The 17,527-nt window shown below is 37.1% G+C and overlaps 1 protein-coding gene across 3 annotated transcripts in view; it reads left to right on the top strand.

Moving 5' to 3' along the window:
• The window catches only part of AGO4 (argonaute RISC component 4), a 37,528-nt gene that overhangs the window by 1,300 nt on the left and 18,701 nt on the right, over positions 1 to 17,527 (top strand). For all 3 annotated transcript variants that reach the window (XR_003205098.2, XM_073902914.1, XM_025855752.2), the window contains exons 2-11: positions 7,098 to 7,263; positions 11,190 to 11,310; positions 12,722 to 12,903; positions 13,093 to 13,229; positions 13,335 to 13,469; positions 14,209 to 14,296; positions 16,079 to 16,226; positions 16,692 to 16,811; positions 16,935 to 17,063; positions 17,314 to 17,447. Coding sequence is in view for 2 of the 3 variants with exons in the window: in XM_073902914.1 (XP_073759015.1) it covers positions 7,098 to 7,263; positions 11,190 to 11,310; positions 12,722 to 12,903; positions 13,093 to 13,229; positions 13,335 to 13,469; positions 14,209 to 14,296; positions 16,079 to 16,226; positions 16,692 to 16,811; positions 16,935 to 17,063; positions 17,314 to 17,447 (1,360 nt within the window). In the remaining variant the exon portion in view is untranslated. The remainder of the gene's footprint in view (positions 1 to 7,097; positions 7,264 to 11,189; positions 11,311 to 12,721; positions 12,904 to 13,092; positions 13,230 to 13,334; positions 13,470 to 14,208; positions 14,297 to 16,078; positions 16,227 to 16,691; positions 16,812 to 16,934; positions 17,064 to 17,313; positions 17,448 to 17,527) is intronic.

Below are 17,527 nucleotides of genomic sequence, written 5' to 3'. Positions count from 1 at the left end.
TAGAACTTGTTTACAGAACTGAATGATTAAAGCCCACTTTAATTTGTTGCTTAAAATATTTTTTAAAGGCCCCCATAATCAAATTTCATATGCCTTTTAAAAATAAATTGGTATTGTGACATTAATATTATTTGATAAACCTCAATCTAAGTATTACTCAGGGTTACTTCAGCTATGTTCCCCAGCCAAAGGCATGATCATGTCTTTAGGAATGTAACAGACTTCTGTTCAAATCCAATCCAATAATTTAATAGTTGTATAACCTTGGGCAAATTACTTAATTCCTTTGAACTTTCATTTCCTCATCTATAAAATGAGGGTAATAATAATTATGTGCTGCAAGATTGTTGTGAGAATGAAATGAGATAATGTATATGAGGAGTCTTATTGTGGAGACTAATGCCTTGTAGATATTCAACAAATGTTTCTTCTTCTCTCCCAGTTAGTAATTCATAATTGAAGCAACTGTTGCATTTATGAGCTGATGCTGGAAGAGACTATGTAACTAACTGTGTATACAAATTGAATTTCATGGAAAAGATCAACCTGGTAGTTAGGAACCTCCTAGGGACTTTGGGGAGGGGGTGATTTTAGCTTTTGCAGATTTGAAGACTTAGCTCAGGATTGTAGAAAATTAATTCTCAGTAAGCACAGTTTGAAGACACGAGTGTATAAATCAAAATGTCACATAGATCTTTTCTGTTAACTAGAATATTTTCTTGTCTACTCTCTAGCAAACCCCTTTTCAGGTGTCACGGTACCTTGGAAACCCAATTAATAATAAGCCGCTTGCTGAGCATAGAATTGGAGCAAAGGGAGTTGATGGTCTTGTGGGATATTTTATCCAGGCTGTTTTAGAACTTAGAGAAGCATTTCAGCTTTATTGAAGCACACCACTCTAGTGCTTTGTGCCCTCCTCACTTGAATAATCACTGACATATTCTTAGTCTTGCTGTGCTCTCTCTTTACCCCATTTTGGTTTCTGACAATAATAACTTAGAAATATAGTTAGTCAGATTACCATTTATTTTGGCTATATTAATCATAACTTATTTTTACATTGCTTTATAGTTTGGAAGGTGCTTTCATAGCTCTTAGTTCATTTGATCTTCTGTGAGGTAGGCAAGGTAGCATTAGCTCCATTTTACAGATGAGTAAAGAGATTCAGAGAGCTTAAGTGACTTCAAGATCTCAAGGCTGAGTGGTGAAATGCAGATGAGTCTGGGTCATCTGAGCCCTAGTCTCTTGCCCTCCTCTTCATTTAAGGCTGACTTCTTCCAATTGGTGTTGAGTAAAATTTGTTTCCTTTCTGGAAGATGTAATTTTCTGACTTTGTCACCAACTTTTGGAGATATGCCCATTATAAAGCCCAGGACCTTTGAGCACTGACTGTAACATTTCATGCAAGTACAATCATAATAGCTAACATTTATTGAGCACTTACTATTATGAGGCACTGTGTTAAGCTTTATGTATACATCATTTCATGGGATCCTCACAATTGCTTTGTGAAATAGATGCTATTATTATCACACCTCCCGTCTTTTATAGATGAGGAAACTGAGGCACACAGTGACTAAGAAACTGGCCCAAGGTCATGCAGTTAAGGAGTGGTAAAACCAGGATTGAAACCTACATGGTTTGGTTCTGCCTTAGCCGCTGTGTTTTATTTCTTTTAGTTTGCTGAATTCCCCAAAGAAACCAGCTTTTGGAAAATTTTAGATTATATTTTTCTAAATAAATCTCCTAAACTTACTCAAAGAAGTGACCACTCACTTTCTAACTTTTCTTTCTTATTACCAAAGAAAAGGCACACACTACTTACATTTCTCCATCAATCCCGCTTCTTTAATTTCCTCTGCCTATGTTCCTTTGGCATCAAGTACTTCAGAGAGGTATAGATAACCTTAGGATTGTGAAATACATTGGGGAAGAAAAAGCACTGGGCTGGGAATTAGGAAACCTAAATTCTAGTCACAATTTAAAATCAAGTCCTATGTCCTTGGGCAAGTCATTTGCTCCAAATTTCTGTTTCTGAATTTCTATCATAAAGCTGGATTTATGATACAATGATTGTTTAAGTGTACCTTAGACTGTGCAGGGCTAACTTGTCCATATGCTTTGATGGGGTTAACTCAGTACGCCTATCACCTCTGATATTATTTATTATTTACCTCTTACCTTGTTTTTAAATGTCTTAGCACACCCAGAGTAGATCCCTTGTACACCAGAAGTGGAACTCAATTCCAAGCAGTCATATTTTTGGTATAAATTATGTGGTTTTGCTTAAGTGAAAAATAAGAGTCAGTTCTTGGGTTTTAGGAATGACTGGGTTTCTGTTTGATCTCTGTCTGGGGCTGCTACAAAGATCATTGATACAGGCATACCCTGGGGATATTGTGGGTTCAGTTCCACACCCCCACAATAGAGCGAATATCACAATAAAGCAAATCCAGTGAATTTTTTGGTTTCTCAGTACATATAAAAGTTAGGTTTACTCTACACTGTAGTCTAAGTGTGCAATAGCATTAAGTCTAAAAAATGTACATACCTTAACTTAAAAATTCTTTATTGCTAAAAAGTGCTAACCATCACCTGAGCTTTCAGTGAGTCATAATCTTTTTGCTGACGGGGGCTCTTGCTTTGATATTGATGGCTGCTGACAGATCAGGGTGATGTTGCTTAAGTTTGAGGTGGCTATGGCAACTTCTTAAAATGAGACAATGATGAAGTTTGCCACATCAATTGACTCTTCCTTTCATGAATGATTTCTCTGTAGCATGCAGTGATGTTTGATAGCATTTTACCCGCAATAGAACTTCTTTCAGAATTGGAGTCTATCCTCTCAAACCCTCTCACTGCTTTATCAACTGAGTTTGTATATTCTAGATCCTCTGTGGTCAGTTCAACAATCTTCACAGCATGTTCACCAGGAATAGATTCCATCTCAAGAAACCACTTTCTTTGCTCATCCAGAGAACTCCTCATCCCTTAAAGTTTTACCATGAGATTGCAGCCATCCAGTCCCATCTTCAGGCTCCACTTCTAATTCCAGTTCTCTAGCTGTTTCCACCACATCTGTAGCTACTTCCTCCACTGAAGTCTTGAGCCCCTCCCAGTTGTCCAGGAGGGTGGGAATCAACTTCTTCCAAACTCCTGTTAGTGCTGATATTTTGAGCACTTCCCCTGAATCTTGAATTTTCCTAATGGCATCTAGAATGGTGACTCCTTTCCAGAAGGTTTTCTCTTTGCCCAGATCAGAGGAATCACCCTCTCTGACAGCTATAGCTTTACAAAATGTGTTTCTCAAATAATAAGTCTTGAAAGTCGAAATTACTCCTTGGTTTATGGGCTGCAGAATGGATGTTGTGTTGGCAGGCATGAAAACAACACTAATCTTATACACCTCTGTCAGAGCTTGTGGGTGACCAGGTGCATTTTTCATGAACAGTAATATTTTGGAAGGAATCTTTTTTCCTGAGCAGTATGTCTCAACAGTGGGCTCAAAGTATTCAGTAAACCATGTTATAAACAGATGTGCTGTCATCCAGGCTTTGTTATTTCATTTATAGAGCACAGGCAGAATAGATTTAGCATAATTCTTAAGGACCCTAGGATTTTCAGAATGAACATTGGCTTGAACTTAAAGTCACCAGCTGCATTAGCCATTAACAAGAATTGGTCCATCCTTTGATGCTTTGAAGCCAGGCATTGACTTCTTCTCTCCAGCTATGAAAGTCCTAGATGATCTCTTCTTCAGATATAAGGCTATTTCAACCACATTGAAAATCTGTAGCCAGATTTTAATTATCTTTAATTATCTTAACTAGACCTCTTAGAGAACATCCTGCAGCTTCTGTTTCAGCACTTGCTGCTTCGCCTTGCACTTTTATGTTCTGGAGACGGCTTCTTTCCTTAAACCTCATGGACCAACCTCTTCTAGCTTCAAACTTTTCTTTCTTTTTCTTTTCTTTTCTTTTTTTTTTTTTTTGAGAGAGAGAGAGAGCGCGTGTGCGAGAGAACACAAGCAGGGGTGAGGGGGCAGGGAGAGAGGGATAAAAAGAATCTCAAGCAGGTTCCATGCTCGGTATGGAGCCCGATGGGGTAGGGGGTGGGAAGGCTCCAATCTCAAGACCCTGAGATCATGACCTGAACTGAAATCAAGAGTCAGATGCCCAACTGACTGAGCCACCCAGGGGCCCCTGGCTTCAAACTTTTCTTCTGCAGCTTCCTCATCTCTCTCAGCCTTCATAGAATTGAAGAGAATTAGGTCTTACTCTGGGTTAGGCTTTGACTGAAGGGAATTCTATGACTCATTTGATCTCTCCAGACCACTAAGACTTTCTCCATATCAGCAATAAGGTTGTTTTGCTTTCTTATCATTTGTGTGTTGGCTGTAATAGCACTCCTAACTTCCTTCAAGAACTTTTCCATTGCATTCACGACTTGGCTGACTATTTGGCCCAAGAGGCCCACTTTCGACCTGTCTTGGCTTTTGACATGCCTTCCTCACTAAGCTTAATCATTGCTAGCTTTCGATTGAAAGTGAGACGCATGTGACTCTTCCTTTCACTTGAACAGTTAAAGGCCATTGTAGGGTTATTAACTGGCCTAATTTCGGTGTTGTAGTGTCTCAGGGAATAGGGATGCTCAAGGAGAGGAAGCGAGACAGGGGAATGGCCAGTCAGTGGAGCAGTCAGAACACAGGACATGTATGGATTAAGTTTGTTGTCTCATATGGATGCAGTTTGTGGCACCCCAAAACAATTACAGTAGCAACTCAAAGATCACAAATCTAATAATAATGAAAATGTTTCAGATATTGTGAGAGCTACCTAAAGGTGACACAGAGACGTGAAATGAGCAAATGCTGTTTGAAAAATAGCACCAATTGCTCAATGCAGGGCTGCCACAAACCTTCAATTTGTAAAAAGTGCAATATCTGCAAAGCACAATAAAGCAAAATGCAATTAAATGAAGTATGCCTGTATTGTTCAGTTCAACATTTATTGAATCCCTACAACGTGCTAATCCTTGAATGAGGTATTGAGGAGATAACAATGAACTGGAGGTCCATTTCTTCTAAGAATTTACAGTCTAGTGGATGAGACAATAATTAAATGTTGTTTCTATGTACTTGTGCTAAGTGCTCCCTTATACAGAGGGTCTTGGGTACACCGAGGATGCATCTTCCAGTCTGGGAGCTTCCAGAAAGGAAATTACACCTAACCTGAGTTTTGAAGGATGAGTAGAATTTAGGGAAAGATTGAACAATGAATTTAATATGTGAGATTTTCAATAACTTTAAGAATTAGTATATGGAGATCTGTCAACACACATCTCATTAAAGTGTTTGCTTTGATTTTCCTAAGTGATGTTGGACTAGAATATCTTCTTGCTTCAAAGTTTTCTCTCCTTAGTGAATTGTCTTTGTTCTTGGCAAAATGCCATGGCAATGAGAACCTGTTGTAATTTTCCACTGTAATCACAGCCCGCTTTACTCAACACCTATTCATAGCAGAAAAGATGTTTATTTTTTAGGCCAGTGTCTACTTGACATTATCATCAGAAGGAAGTAAGGTTTTCTAGAGTCAAATATTTCCCAGTCTGTGTTTCCTCAATCCTTATCTCCTGAATATTGGTAGATATTTGATTCTAAAAAGAGAGCATTTAGGGGAAAAAATAAGTTGGGTTAAATGATTAGTTAAATAGATTTATTTATCATAAAACTCATTAGCGAATTTAATACAATAATGTACACTGGAATTTTGAGAAGGGGAGAGAATACGCAGTTTCTTTAGCTTATTGATCCTTTCTTTTTGTGGAATATTTTATGAACCATCAATGGAATAATTTGGAATGACTGCTCTGTCTAGACCAGGGTTTCTCACCTTCAACACTATTGATATTTTGGATAGATACTTCTTTGTTGTGGGGAGCTGTCCTGTGTACTGTAGGATGTTTAGATGTATCCCTAGCCCCTAACCACTATATGTCAATAGCACCCTCTGAGTGGTGACAACCAAAATTGTCTCCAGACATTTGTCAGATCCTGGGGGACAATATCTCCCCCAGGTTGAGAACCATTGGTCTAGACTGTGAGTTCTTTTAAGGCAGAAGCTCTTTTTCCTGAATCTCTAGAGCAGGTTAGACATGTAATAAGTGAATAAATGTTGAATAAATAAACAAGACATTATGATCAAGAAATGTCACATTGGGGGCGCCTGGGTGGCTCTGTCGTTAGGCATCTGCCTTTGGCTCAGGTCGTGATCTCAGGGTCCTGGATCGAGCCCTGCATCGGGCTCCCTGCTCCACGGGGAGTCTGCTTTTCCCTCTCCCACTCCCCCTGCTTGTGTTGCCTCTCTCGCTGTGTCTCTCTCTGTCAAATAAATAAAATCTTAAAAAAAAAAAAACAAATGTCACATTGTCCAGATTCTACAAACATTAGGTTATAAACAATAAAGTCTAGCATTATTGGTATTGTTTCACTACCTAAATTAGCAAGTAAATTAATAAATGTAGCTGCTGTTAATCTCCTCCTGTCTGTACAAATTTTAATAATGTAGGCTAGTTTGTGAAGGATTAATGGATCTTCTCCAGCCTGAGCATGGTGATAGTCCCTAGAGCTTAGAGATGGTTTTATTTTAAAATGCATATAATTTTGGGGTGCCTGGCTGGCTCCATCAGTGTAGCATGAGACTCTCGATCTCAGGGTTGTAAGTTTGAGCCCCACATTGGGTGTAGAGAGTACTTAAAAATAAAATCTTTTTTAAAAATGCATATAAATTTGTAAACCTAGCTATAGATCTACTGATGCTCATAAGAGGTTTTCTACAGTAGCTTATATCTGAGAGGAGTTCATCATACTGTCCATATAATTTTAATGCCCCCCAGATTCAAAATGATAGCCACATGGCAAAATATTTAGAAATCTAGAAAACCTTAGGTTAAAAGATATCACAAACTCTATATCAGAGTATGTTCAGTGAATAATAAGATCTCAGTAATTATATCTATTATTGTTATCATCATGATCATGAAGGGAATATTATCCTTTATGACCAAATAGCACATCAAATATCTTTCAATCTCTTCAGGACCTCCAACCAGCCTGTTTCAGCCACCTCGTCGTCCTGGCCTTGGAACTGTTGGAAAACCAATTCGACTGTTAGCCAATCATTTTCAGGTTCAGATTCCTAAAATAGATGTGTATCACTATGATGTGGATATTAAACCAGAAAAGCGGCCTCGGAGAGTCAACAGGTAAGGATTAGAAAAAGTAGACTTCTTAAATGTATATAACTTATTTATTATGTATCATATTCTCTAAATTCTTTCAACATGTAAGCTTTGTTTTCTAAGATGGTAAGTTTCTTGATAGCAGCTTTGTTGTCTCATACTTGGTTATCCTCCACAGATTCTAGCAGAGTGCTGGATACATCATTGTTCAATAAGTAAATACGTATCAAATGAAGAAGAAAGTCACTCTTATTGTCCAATGGTAGTAGAAATTTAAATAATAAAATAAGTAAAAATAGGTGAAGTGTTAGTGTCTATGGGAAATTAGAACTATCTGAAAATTCAGGGGCATCTGGCTGGCTCAGTTGGTAGAGCATGTAACTCTTGATCTCGTTGTGAGTTTGAGCCCCATGTTGGATGTAGAGATTACTTAAAAATAAAATTTAGGAAAAATTATCTGTAAATTCATATTTTATTATTAAGTATTGGTATTGGACATGAGAAAAATATAAGTATAAAGGCAGAAAAATCATCTTGGAATATTGAAAAAAGTAAGCTCAGAGGGAAGCTCTGTTTAATTCTAACATTACCCAAGAGGGGTCTAGATGAGATGATATAAGTCTTGTGGTCTGTGTGGCAGGGATTTACCAAGTGTGGAGACGTAGTCCTGTAGTAGATATTTTTACAATGCTAAGAACACCTACTTACCTTTTTTCTGTTTTCATGCCATGATAGTTAAGCAATCCTTAATATTAAGATTCTTGCTTTTCTTTTCTTTTTTTTAATGAGAGCAGTTATTTTTTAAAGATTTTATTTATTTATTTGACAGATAGCACAAGTAGGCAGAACATCAGGCAGAGGGAGAGGGAGAAGCAGGCTCTCCGCTGAGCAGGGAGCCTGACGTTAGGCTTGATCCCAGGACCCTGGGATCATGACCTGAGCCAAAGGTAGCCACTTAACTGACTGAGCCCCCAGGTGCCCCAGATTCTTGTTTTTCTTAGAATGCCTGTGCTGTCAAGTACAATATTTTATGCTGCTTGATTTTTGTTTCTCATTATAGATCAATAATATGGCTTTCTGATACAGTTTAATCTCATGCAAGCCCATAATTGCTTGGCTATTGTATAACTGAGATCAATTGTAATAGAAATGGTGTTAATGGCTAACATTAATCCATTCAATGAATATTTTATTGAGTGCTTACTATGTACCAGGTATTGTTCTATGCCCTGAGAATACAATATGAACAAAAAAGGCAAAAGTTTCTACCCTTGAGGAGCTTATATTCTAATAGGGGAGAAGACCAAAAATAAATGAGTAAGCAAACAAAACATATTACATGTTAGTTGGTGATAAGTGCTATGAAGAAAAATAAATAAGGGAAAGAAGGTAGAGAATGGGGGTGAGGGGAGCCACTGAGATATTTTTAATAATTTTTGGAGGTAGTGTCAACAAGATGTGTTGATGGGTGGGAACATGGGGTATGAGGGAAGAAATGAGTCGTGATTGATCCCAGGTTTTTTGTCCTATGCAAATAGAAAAATGGAGTTGCCATTTATTGGGATGGGGAAAACTATGGGAGAAGTTAACAGGGCTGGCAGATCAGGAGATCTGTTTTGGACACATTAGGGCTGAGAGGTCTATTAGACATCCTAGTGGAGATGTTGAGTAGGGGGGGAGTTGAATAGATGAGGTTGGATTCAGGGGAGTGGTCCATGCTAAAGACAAACATTTGAGAGTCATCACCATATTGGTGGTAAAACCATGAGCTGGGTAAGATTATATGGGAAGTGAATGTGGTTAGAGAAAAGAAGACTCCAGGACTTGAGTCCTGGGGTACCCCAGTATTTTTTTTTAATTTTTTATTGTTATGTTAATCACCATATATTACGTCATTAGTTTTTGGTGCAGTGTTCCATGATTCATTGTTTGTTCATAACACCCAGTGCTCCATGCAGAACGTGCCCTCCTCAATACCCATCACCAGGCTAACCCATCCCCCTACCCCCCTCCCCTCTAGAACCCTCAGTTTGTTTTTCAGAGTCCATCATCTCTCATGGTTCGTCTCCCCCTCTGACATACTCCTGGGGTACCCCAGTATTTTAAAATTGGGGAGGCAAGTATTATTAGCCAGGAGACTGGCATGGAGAGGCCACTGGGAGAGGCAAAAACCAGGACTGAGCGAGGAGGCAAGGGAAGATGTGTTAAGTTGGAAGAATTTATCATTTACTGTTCAAGGAGCACTGAATTTAGGATTGTGGAGTCCTCTGGGGACCTTGGTAAGAGTAGTTTTGATGCAGGGAAGGTGGAGAAGGTTTAAGAGAGATAGGAGAAGAGCAATTAGAGACAACTCCTTTAAGGGATTTTGACACAAAGGGGAACAGAGAAGTGGGAGGTTCAAATGAAGAGGAAGTCAGGTCAGGGAAGTTTAATTTTTTTGAAGATGAGAGAAACTATAGCATATCTGTATGCTGAAGGAAATAATCTAATAAAGAGGAAAAATTTGATAATCCAGGAAAGAGGAAAATTCTTAGAGTCATATCCATGAACACACCAGAGTAAGTAGGCTTATTGTGTGACAAGCACTGTTCTAAATATTCTGTGTGTATTTATTCACTTAATACAACTTAATACAACAAACTTTTGTGGTAGGTATTATTATTATAATTTTACAAATGAAAAGAAACAGGTAGTGGAAGATTCAATAACTTGTCCAAGCTCTGCCACTTAATCACTGTGTGACCAAGGGCAGATCACTTGCCTATTCTGAATTTTTTTTTTCTTTTTACTTTGGAAACAGTAATCATCAGCCTATTTGTCTCACAAAGATTAAGTGAGAATAGATGTGAAAGTATCTCTTCACTATATAACTGTCTATGGTTGTAATTTAAGAATATAAGATGAGAAATTATCCTTCCTATATGAAAATGTATTATTCTTAAGATAGTTTTTTTTTAAATTGGTAATATATGATACTACACTTTTCCATCAATTTTTTCAGTTGTGTGATTTGGTTTATAAATATGTATCTTTTCCATAGATTTTATTTGCAGAATATTAATGCCTTAGCTAGTTGTGATATGTTTTGGCTTTTAAGATATAGTTCCTGCATGTAGCACTCACTAAACATTGGTAAGATAGAGTTTTCTATTAACTCTAGCATTCCAAAATCTCACAGACGCAGATCTGTCCATCTTAAACCACATACTCTAGTTATCCTGCAACTGCCTTTACTTCAGAGCCTGCATACGGTGTGGTCTGGCATATAGACAAGAACACTTAGGTAAAACTATGCATGCTTGATTGAGGGAAAGGGCTTTCATTCTAAAAAGAAACTACTTTGGTAATCTTTATGGAATGACAGTATTTTACATTTCCTTCTCTACACTGCTCAGGAGCACTTCGGAATAAAACAAGACAGTGTGAAAAATAATAAATTACCAGCATTAGGCAAAGGGGTTGACTTATTCCTTTGAGTATGATGCAACTTGGATTTATTGGCCCTCACATTTCTGAATTTCTGCCTACTCTCTTTTCTGAAACCATGAGGATGGTTTGAATGAAGATGTTTATTTGCTAACAAATTTATCATGGTTCAATTATGAATATTCATGCCAAACTTAGATACCTAAAATAGGTTATTCTGGTAAGGCTGTATTGGTCATGGGAGAGGACTGTGAAAGGCAAGAGTTTGAGAGGATGCCATAAGTGTTAGGCTCTCTTTTTATTCCCTGCTTTTCTTATCATCTCGTAGCTGCTTTTGTTCTCTTGTGGCTACCTTTCTTTAGTTGACTGTTGTTAACTATTTTTTTAATTACTGAAGTCAATTATAACTATAACTCTTACTTTTTTCCAAGTAGTTTTGAACTCAGTTTAGGTGATTAAGGTATGGTGATAGTTTTCTTACTGCTCACCATTTCTCAAAGCTAACTGCCACTCTCTCTGTTAAGAGAGGTAGTAGATACAATGGTGCGGCACTTCAAGATGCAAATATTTGGTGACCGGCAGCCTGGCTATGATGGCAAAAGAAACATGTACACAGCACATCCACTGCCAATTGGACGGGATAGGGTAAGTGTTAACAGCCAGAAGTGCGTATTAGACTTAGGTCATTTACATAGGACAAAAATGTTTCCCTTTCCAATAACAACTTGATTCTTAGAGTTGTTTCACATAGTGATGATAGATTTGTTACTGTGTCCATATTCCCTTGTCCTGTAGTTAATCAACAATTGAAGATGAGATTAGCATTAGAATTTAGGTTGATTATGATTATTGGAATTAGATTAGATTAGTCTGATTACATATATTCTGGTTTTCACATTGCTAATGTACTTGCTATGTGAATCTGAAAAATGGAGTTTTTATAGATTATAGAAAATTATCTAACACCTACTTGTGGAAATATTCATAATGCCACAATAACTTTTTCTTTTACAAGTTTAGTTTTTAAATTAGAAAAGCAATATGTAAACATATACTCCTTATAAACTTACTTAGACATCTAGAAATACTGTAATTTCCTGCCTCCCTACCTGCCTGCATCCCCCAATCCCATTTTCCTTTTTAGAGGAAACTACTGTAATAGTTTGGTATGTATCCTTTCAGATATTTTTATGTGCATTAGCTATTTATGCATACGCTTATGTATATTCTTATTTGCACATCATTCTAGGATTTGCTTTTTCATTTAACAATATGTCTGGGAGATCTTTCCATTTCTGTACATTTACATATACCTTATTATTTACTTAATTCAAATTCTTTTTTATTGTGGTAAAATATGCATAACATAAAATTTACTATTTTAACCATTTTTAGGTGTACAATTCAGTGGCATTTAATGTATTCATGTTGTTGTGCAATCATAACCACTATCAATCTCCAAAATTTTCTTATCTTCCCAACCTGAAAGTACATACCCACTAAACATTAAGTTCTCCCATCCCCTTCCCCCAGTTCCTGGTATCCACTATTCTACCTTAGGTCTTGGGGAACCTGGGTGACTCAGTTTGTTAAGCATCTGACTCTTGATTTCGGCTCAGGTCACGATCTCAGGGTTGTGTGATTGAGCCCTGTGTTGGGCTCCATACTGTGCGTGGGGCCTGGTTAAGATTCTCTCTCTCGCTCTCGCTCTCCTTCCGCCCCTCCCTCTTTCTGTCCCTATGAATTTGACTATTCTAAGTACTTCATATAAGTGGAATCATACAGTATTTGTCCCTTTGTGTCTGGCTTATTTCACTCAGCATGTTTTCAAGGTTCATCCGTGTTGAAACATAGACCTTATTTTCAAACTATTACATAATAGTTAATATTATATTATTCCCTCTTGATGGACACTCAAGTTGTTTCCAATGTTTTGCAATTACAGAAAGTCTTAAAAATAAATATCCTTATGCATATACTATGTTGAATATTCCTGGGATCTTTCTTTCATACTCTGTAAATATATATGTGTAACTATGTTTTTTGTTTTCCTTAGGTTGATATGGAAGTGACCCTTCCAGGTGAGGGTAAAGACCAAACCTTCAAAGTGTCTGTTCAGTGGGTATCAGTTGTGAGCCTTCAGTTGCTTTTAGAAGCTTTGGCTGGGCACTTGAATGAAGTCCCAGATGACTCAGTACAAGCACTTGATGTAATCACAAGACACCTTCCCTCCATGAGGTTAGTACCTTCGTTTGAGTTCGTTCCCACAAATGTCAGATTTTTTCAGTAGGTCGCACTGGAGCCATTGAAAAGTTTCTGCGTTAAGTCACAGTTTAAACTTGATTTCAAGTTTGTTTATAAAGTTGAGAATAAAATGAAAGACCTTTTGAGTTTTTGATGGTGAAACATGCAAACTCATTTCTTCAGGTACACTCCGGTGGGTCGTTCTTTTTTCTCACCTCCTGAAGGTTACTACCACCCTCTGGGAGGGGGCAGAGAGGTTTGGTTTGGCTTTCATCAGTCTGTGAGACCTGCTATGTGGAATATGATGCTCAATATTGACGGTATGCTAGAATTCTCCTTTTACTCTTTACTTTTTTGGCTAGTTTTTTTTGGTACGTTCCCTTTCTCTGAACTGAAGCTAAGTATCCGTCCTCTCTGTTTGTTAGTGTCTGCAACTGCTTTCTACCGAGCTCAGCCTATCATTGAGTTCATGTGTGAGGTTTTAGACATTCAGAACATCAATGAACAGACCAAACCGCTAACAGATTCCCAGCGTGTCAAGTTTACCAAAGAAATCAGAGGTAGGTATTTGCATTACCATAGTCTCAGCAAGGCAGCTCCACGTAGTGCAAGGAGCAGGGTCTTGGAGTCAGACACACCTGGGTTTCCATCCCATCCCAGCCAGGTCTATCAGTGGGACCCTGGGCTAGTTACTTACTCATCATGAGTCTTAATTTATTCATCTCTAAGGTAAAGAAAATAATGTGTATCTTTAAGTTTGTTGTGAGAATTAAAGGCAATTAGATGTATAAAGCTTCTTGTCCTGTAGCTGGCACCCATCAGGCACTCTTACCCTTTACCCACTTAAAAACTTTCATTTTATTTTATTTATGTATTTTTTTATTTTTTTCAAAACTTAGCTTTTTTTTCCTCCAAAACTTAGCTTTTAATAAAGTAACACAAGTTTATTCTCCTTTGGAATTTCTTTTCTTCTTGTTATTAGCTATCTTCTCTCACTACAATATAAGCTTCATTAAGGCTAGCTCTAGACCTGATAATAAATACCAGAATTATTGGTATTTAGTAGATATTTACTGAACAAATTAATAAATTTATGTAGGTTGCACATTTTAAGTCATCTGGGTTCTAAGTTTTTCTTCTGAGCTGAGACTTTTTGCCCGTACATGATGAAATGGTTCTCATGTCCTTGCAACCTTAGTCCCGCACAATGCTGAAGTTCTAAAGACATTTGAACCTGTTTTTGTCACTGTGATTTTAATTAATACCTGATGTTTTGCCTTTTTTGTTTTTTAACTTCAGGTCTTAAAGTTGAGGTGACCCACTGTGGACAGATGAAACGAAAATATCGAGTTTGTAATGTGACTAGACGGCCAGCCAGTCATCAAACGTATGTTAACCACATTGAAAATGATATTGTTACATTTTTGGTAACAGAAGAAGCTGCTGTGATTTGAGAAAATGGTATCCCATATTGAAAGTTTCAAAATCCCTGAGATCATCCGTTTTAAGCCCCAGAGCTTTAAAAAGTGTTTTAAATATTTTTGATAAAGACATTTAAAAAACCCATCTCTTGCCTTTGATTCATTTCACCTCTTAAACAAAGGATGCCAAACACAGATCAACTTTTATATAACAATGCAGAGTCATCATTAATAAGCATCATTTATTATACTGTTATAATTCTCAACACATGTCCCAAAGGATCTGTTAAGTCCTATAAGTCATATAAGGCTGTCATGAGAACATATTGTTTGGGTTTTGTTTGGCTTTTTCTCTTTTTGTAGCTGGCTGCCACTTCTTCCAGCTCCTCAGTCTGTATGGCATGCCTCTAGCAGCTACTCATTTCCATTTTCCAATCTTATTTTTCTAATCACCCAACTGATATGCAAAATGAGAAAATATATATGAAAGTATATATTTACTATATATGTAAGTTTTGTTCTTGTAATCAAGATCTTTAAACTGATGTCTGACATAAATATTGGCTTCTCCAAGTAAAGAGCATGAACTTAAATATATAAACTTTACATTATTTTGGTTAGTCAGAAGCCTTTTGTTTGTTTATATTCTAGTCTGACTTTGTTTTAGTTCCATGGTTCTCAATTTTTAAACTTTAGTGTACATCAAAATCATTGGGAAGGCTTTGTTCTAGATAGTAGAAGTTTTTGGGTGACCTCTGGATAAATGTGGTATATTGATTCAGTATGATTTTAATAAATTCTTCAGTATGAACCTATATGCACCTGATGTGAATTTCTTAAGAGTTAGAAAGTGATACTCCATGTATTCTCCATATTATACTATTGACTTCATTCTCTAGGAGGAAAAACATTACTGAAACCTTATGAAATCACTATTGAGAACTGTAGCTTTTGTTTCAAGAACTGTATCTTTTTCATTAATTACTTCACATAACCCTGTAAAAATAATTATACCTATAGATTTATATAGTCTTTGCATGAAAATTAAAAGCACGTAGATTTAAATATCACATAGATGATCCTTGCTGCATTGTTATTTTGTGGGGCTGTAACAGTTAAGAAAGCAGGTTAAAGTTATTATTGTACCAAGTATTTAAGATAATTTGCCCACTGAAAGAACCAAAGAAAGAGAATATCTTAAATCTTGTTCTCCAGTTTATATCAAATATCCTGGCACAGTCTCAGTTTCATGTGTTTGGTCTTGTTGCCTCTAAATCCACATATATTTGTCCTGGTTTGGGGATCTGGAAATGTGGCCCCAATAACTATGTTACACTCATTTTACAAAAAGTTATCTTAAGCAAATAAAACTCCTCTGTGGATGATCCCAAGTCCTTATTTGATTTTAATAATTTATAGGAAGCCAGCTAGAGATTATATATGTATCTGTAGGTGTTAACTGACCTCTAGTGAGTTTGTATTTTCCCGTTCTGCAGCTTCTTCTCGTTTTAACTTCTTTTTAAGTTTTAATTTAATATTTTTCTCATCCTAGCTTCAACAAACATGGAAAATTCCAAGAATCACTTTTCTCATTAAATACTAAAATGACTTAAGTGAAACTGGTCAAATAAAGATTGACCTTTGTTTTTTAAGTGACTGATCAAGGTAGAAAATGTTAGGCTTTTGTTTGTTTGCTTGTTTAAGAAAAAAACTTGAAGACATTTCTAAAAAGGTATTCTCTCCCATAGTTTTCCTTTACAGCTAGAAAATGGTCAAGCTATGGAATGTACAGTAGCTCAGTATTTTAAGCAGAAGTATAGTCTGCAACTGAAATACCCCCATCTTCCCTGTCTCCAAGTGGGACAAGAACAAAAACATACATATTTGCCACTTGAGGTAAGCTAAACCGAATTTTCTTTTGCCAAATCTGCCAATCTCTTGAATGAGTTAAAAAAAAAAATCATGTTCTAAACTAGTAGTAGAATTTAGTATTAATTTCTAAATTATTTTGGGCAGGGGCACCTGGGTGGCTCAGTCCATTGAGTGTCTGACTCTTGGTTTCAGATCAGGTCATAATCTTGGGTTTGTGGACTCCAGCCCAGCATTGGGCTCCTGGCTCAGCAGGGAGTCTGCTTCTCTCCCTCTCCCTCTGCCCCTCCCCCCTTTGCATGTTCTTGCTCTCTCTCTCTCAAATGAATAAATAAATCTTTAAAAAAATAAATAAAATATTTTAGGCAGAAAGCTTCACTAGGTAATAGCATTTTCATGTTTTGGGGAGTGGAAGAGGTAAGATACAATTTAGCAAAGGCTTACTATATAGAAACCCATTACACAAACAAATTTCTTTTTGCCTCTCTGTAGGTCTGTAATATCGTGGCAGGACAGCGATGTATAAAGAAGCTCACAGACAATCAGACTTCCACAATGATCAAAGCTACAGCAAGATCCGCTCCTGACAGACAGGAAGAAATCAGTAGACTGGTCAGTAAGGCACGGTCTTCACGATACGCTAGCTTTCAGATGAGAAAACAAGACAATAGAAAACTCCTGGTAGGACACAGTTACTCTTTGGTTTTTATATACGCAGGCTTTCCTGTTCTTTAGGTGAAGAGTAACAGCATGGTGGGTGGACCGGATCCATACCTTAAAGAATTTGGTATTGTTGTCCACAATGAAATGACAGAGCTCACAGGCAGGGTACTTCCAGCACCAATGCTGCAATACGGAGGCCGGGTAAGCTTTTTATTTCATTCAGCAAGCTCCTTCCAACAACCAGTCAACAAGAGAATAATCCAGGGTTTCTCCGCTACACCACACTGAATTTACCCATAGTTTAGCTCCTTATTGCTTTTTGTCTTTTGGCTAATACCAAATAGAGTTTTGTTTATCCCCTCATCAACATTAACATGGCCTTAGATTGTAATGTCTTTTCTCTTTTCTTTTGTTTCTTTTCTTTTTTCTTTTTTTTTTTTTTTTTTTAAAGAATAAAACGGTAGCCACACCCAACCAGGGTGTCTGGGACATGCGAGGAAAGCAGTTTTATGCTGGCATTGAAATTAAAGTTTGGGCAGTTGCTTGTTTTGCGCCTCAGAAACAATGTAGGGAAGATTTACTAAAGTGAGTATCTTCATATTTTCAGCTTAGTAATATCCCTTCCAGATATGAAAATACCATCATGACGTGAATGTGCTGTGCAC

This window comes from Callorhinus ursinus, unplaced genomic scaffold (genome assembly GCF_003265705.2).
Source record: "Callorhinus ursinus isolate GAN/ISIS: 27379988/994484 unplaced genomic scaffold, GSC_fseal_2.0 scaffold18, whole genome shotgun sequence".
Classification (NCBI taxonomy): domain Eukaryota; kingdom Metazoa; phylum Chordata; class Mammalia; order Carnivora; family Otariidae; genus Callorhinus; species Callorhinus ursinus.
The sequence above is the reverse complement of the archived record's forward strand: the minus strand, read 5'-3'. Positions and strand labels throughout refer to the sequence as shown.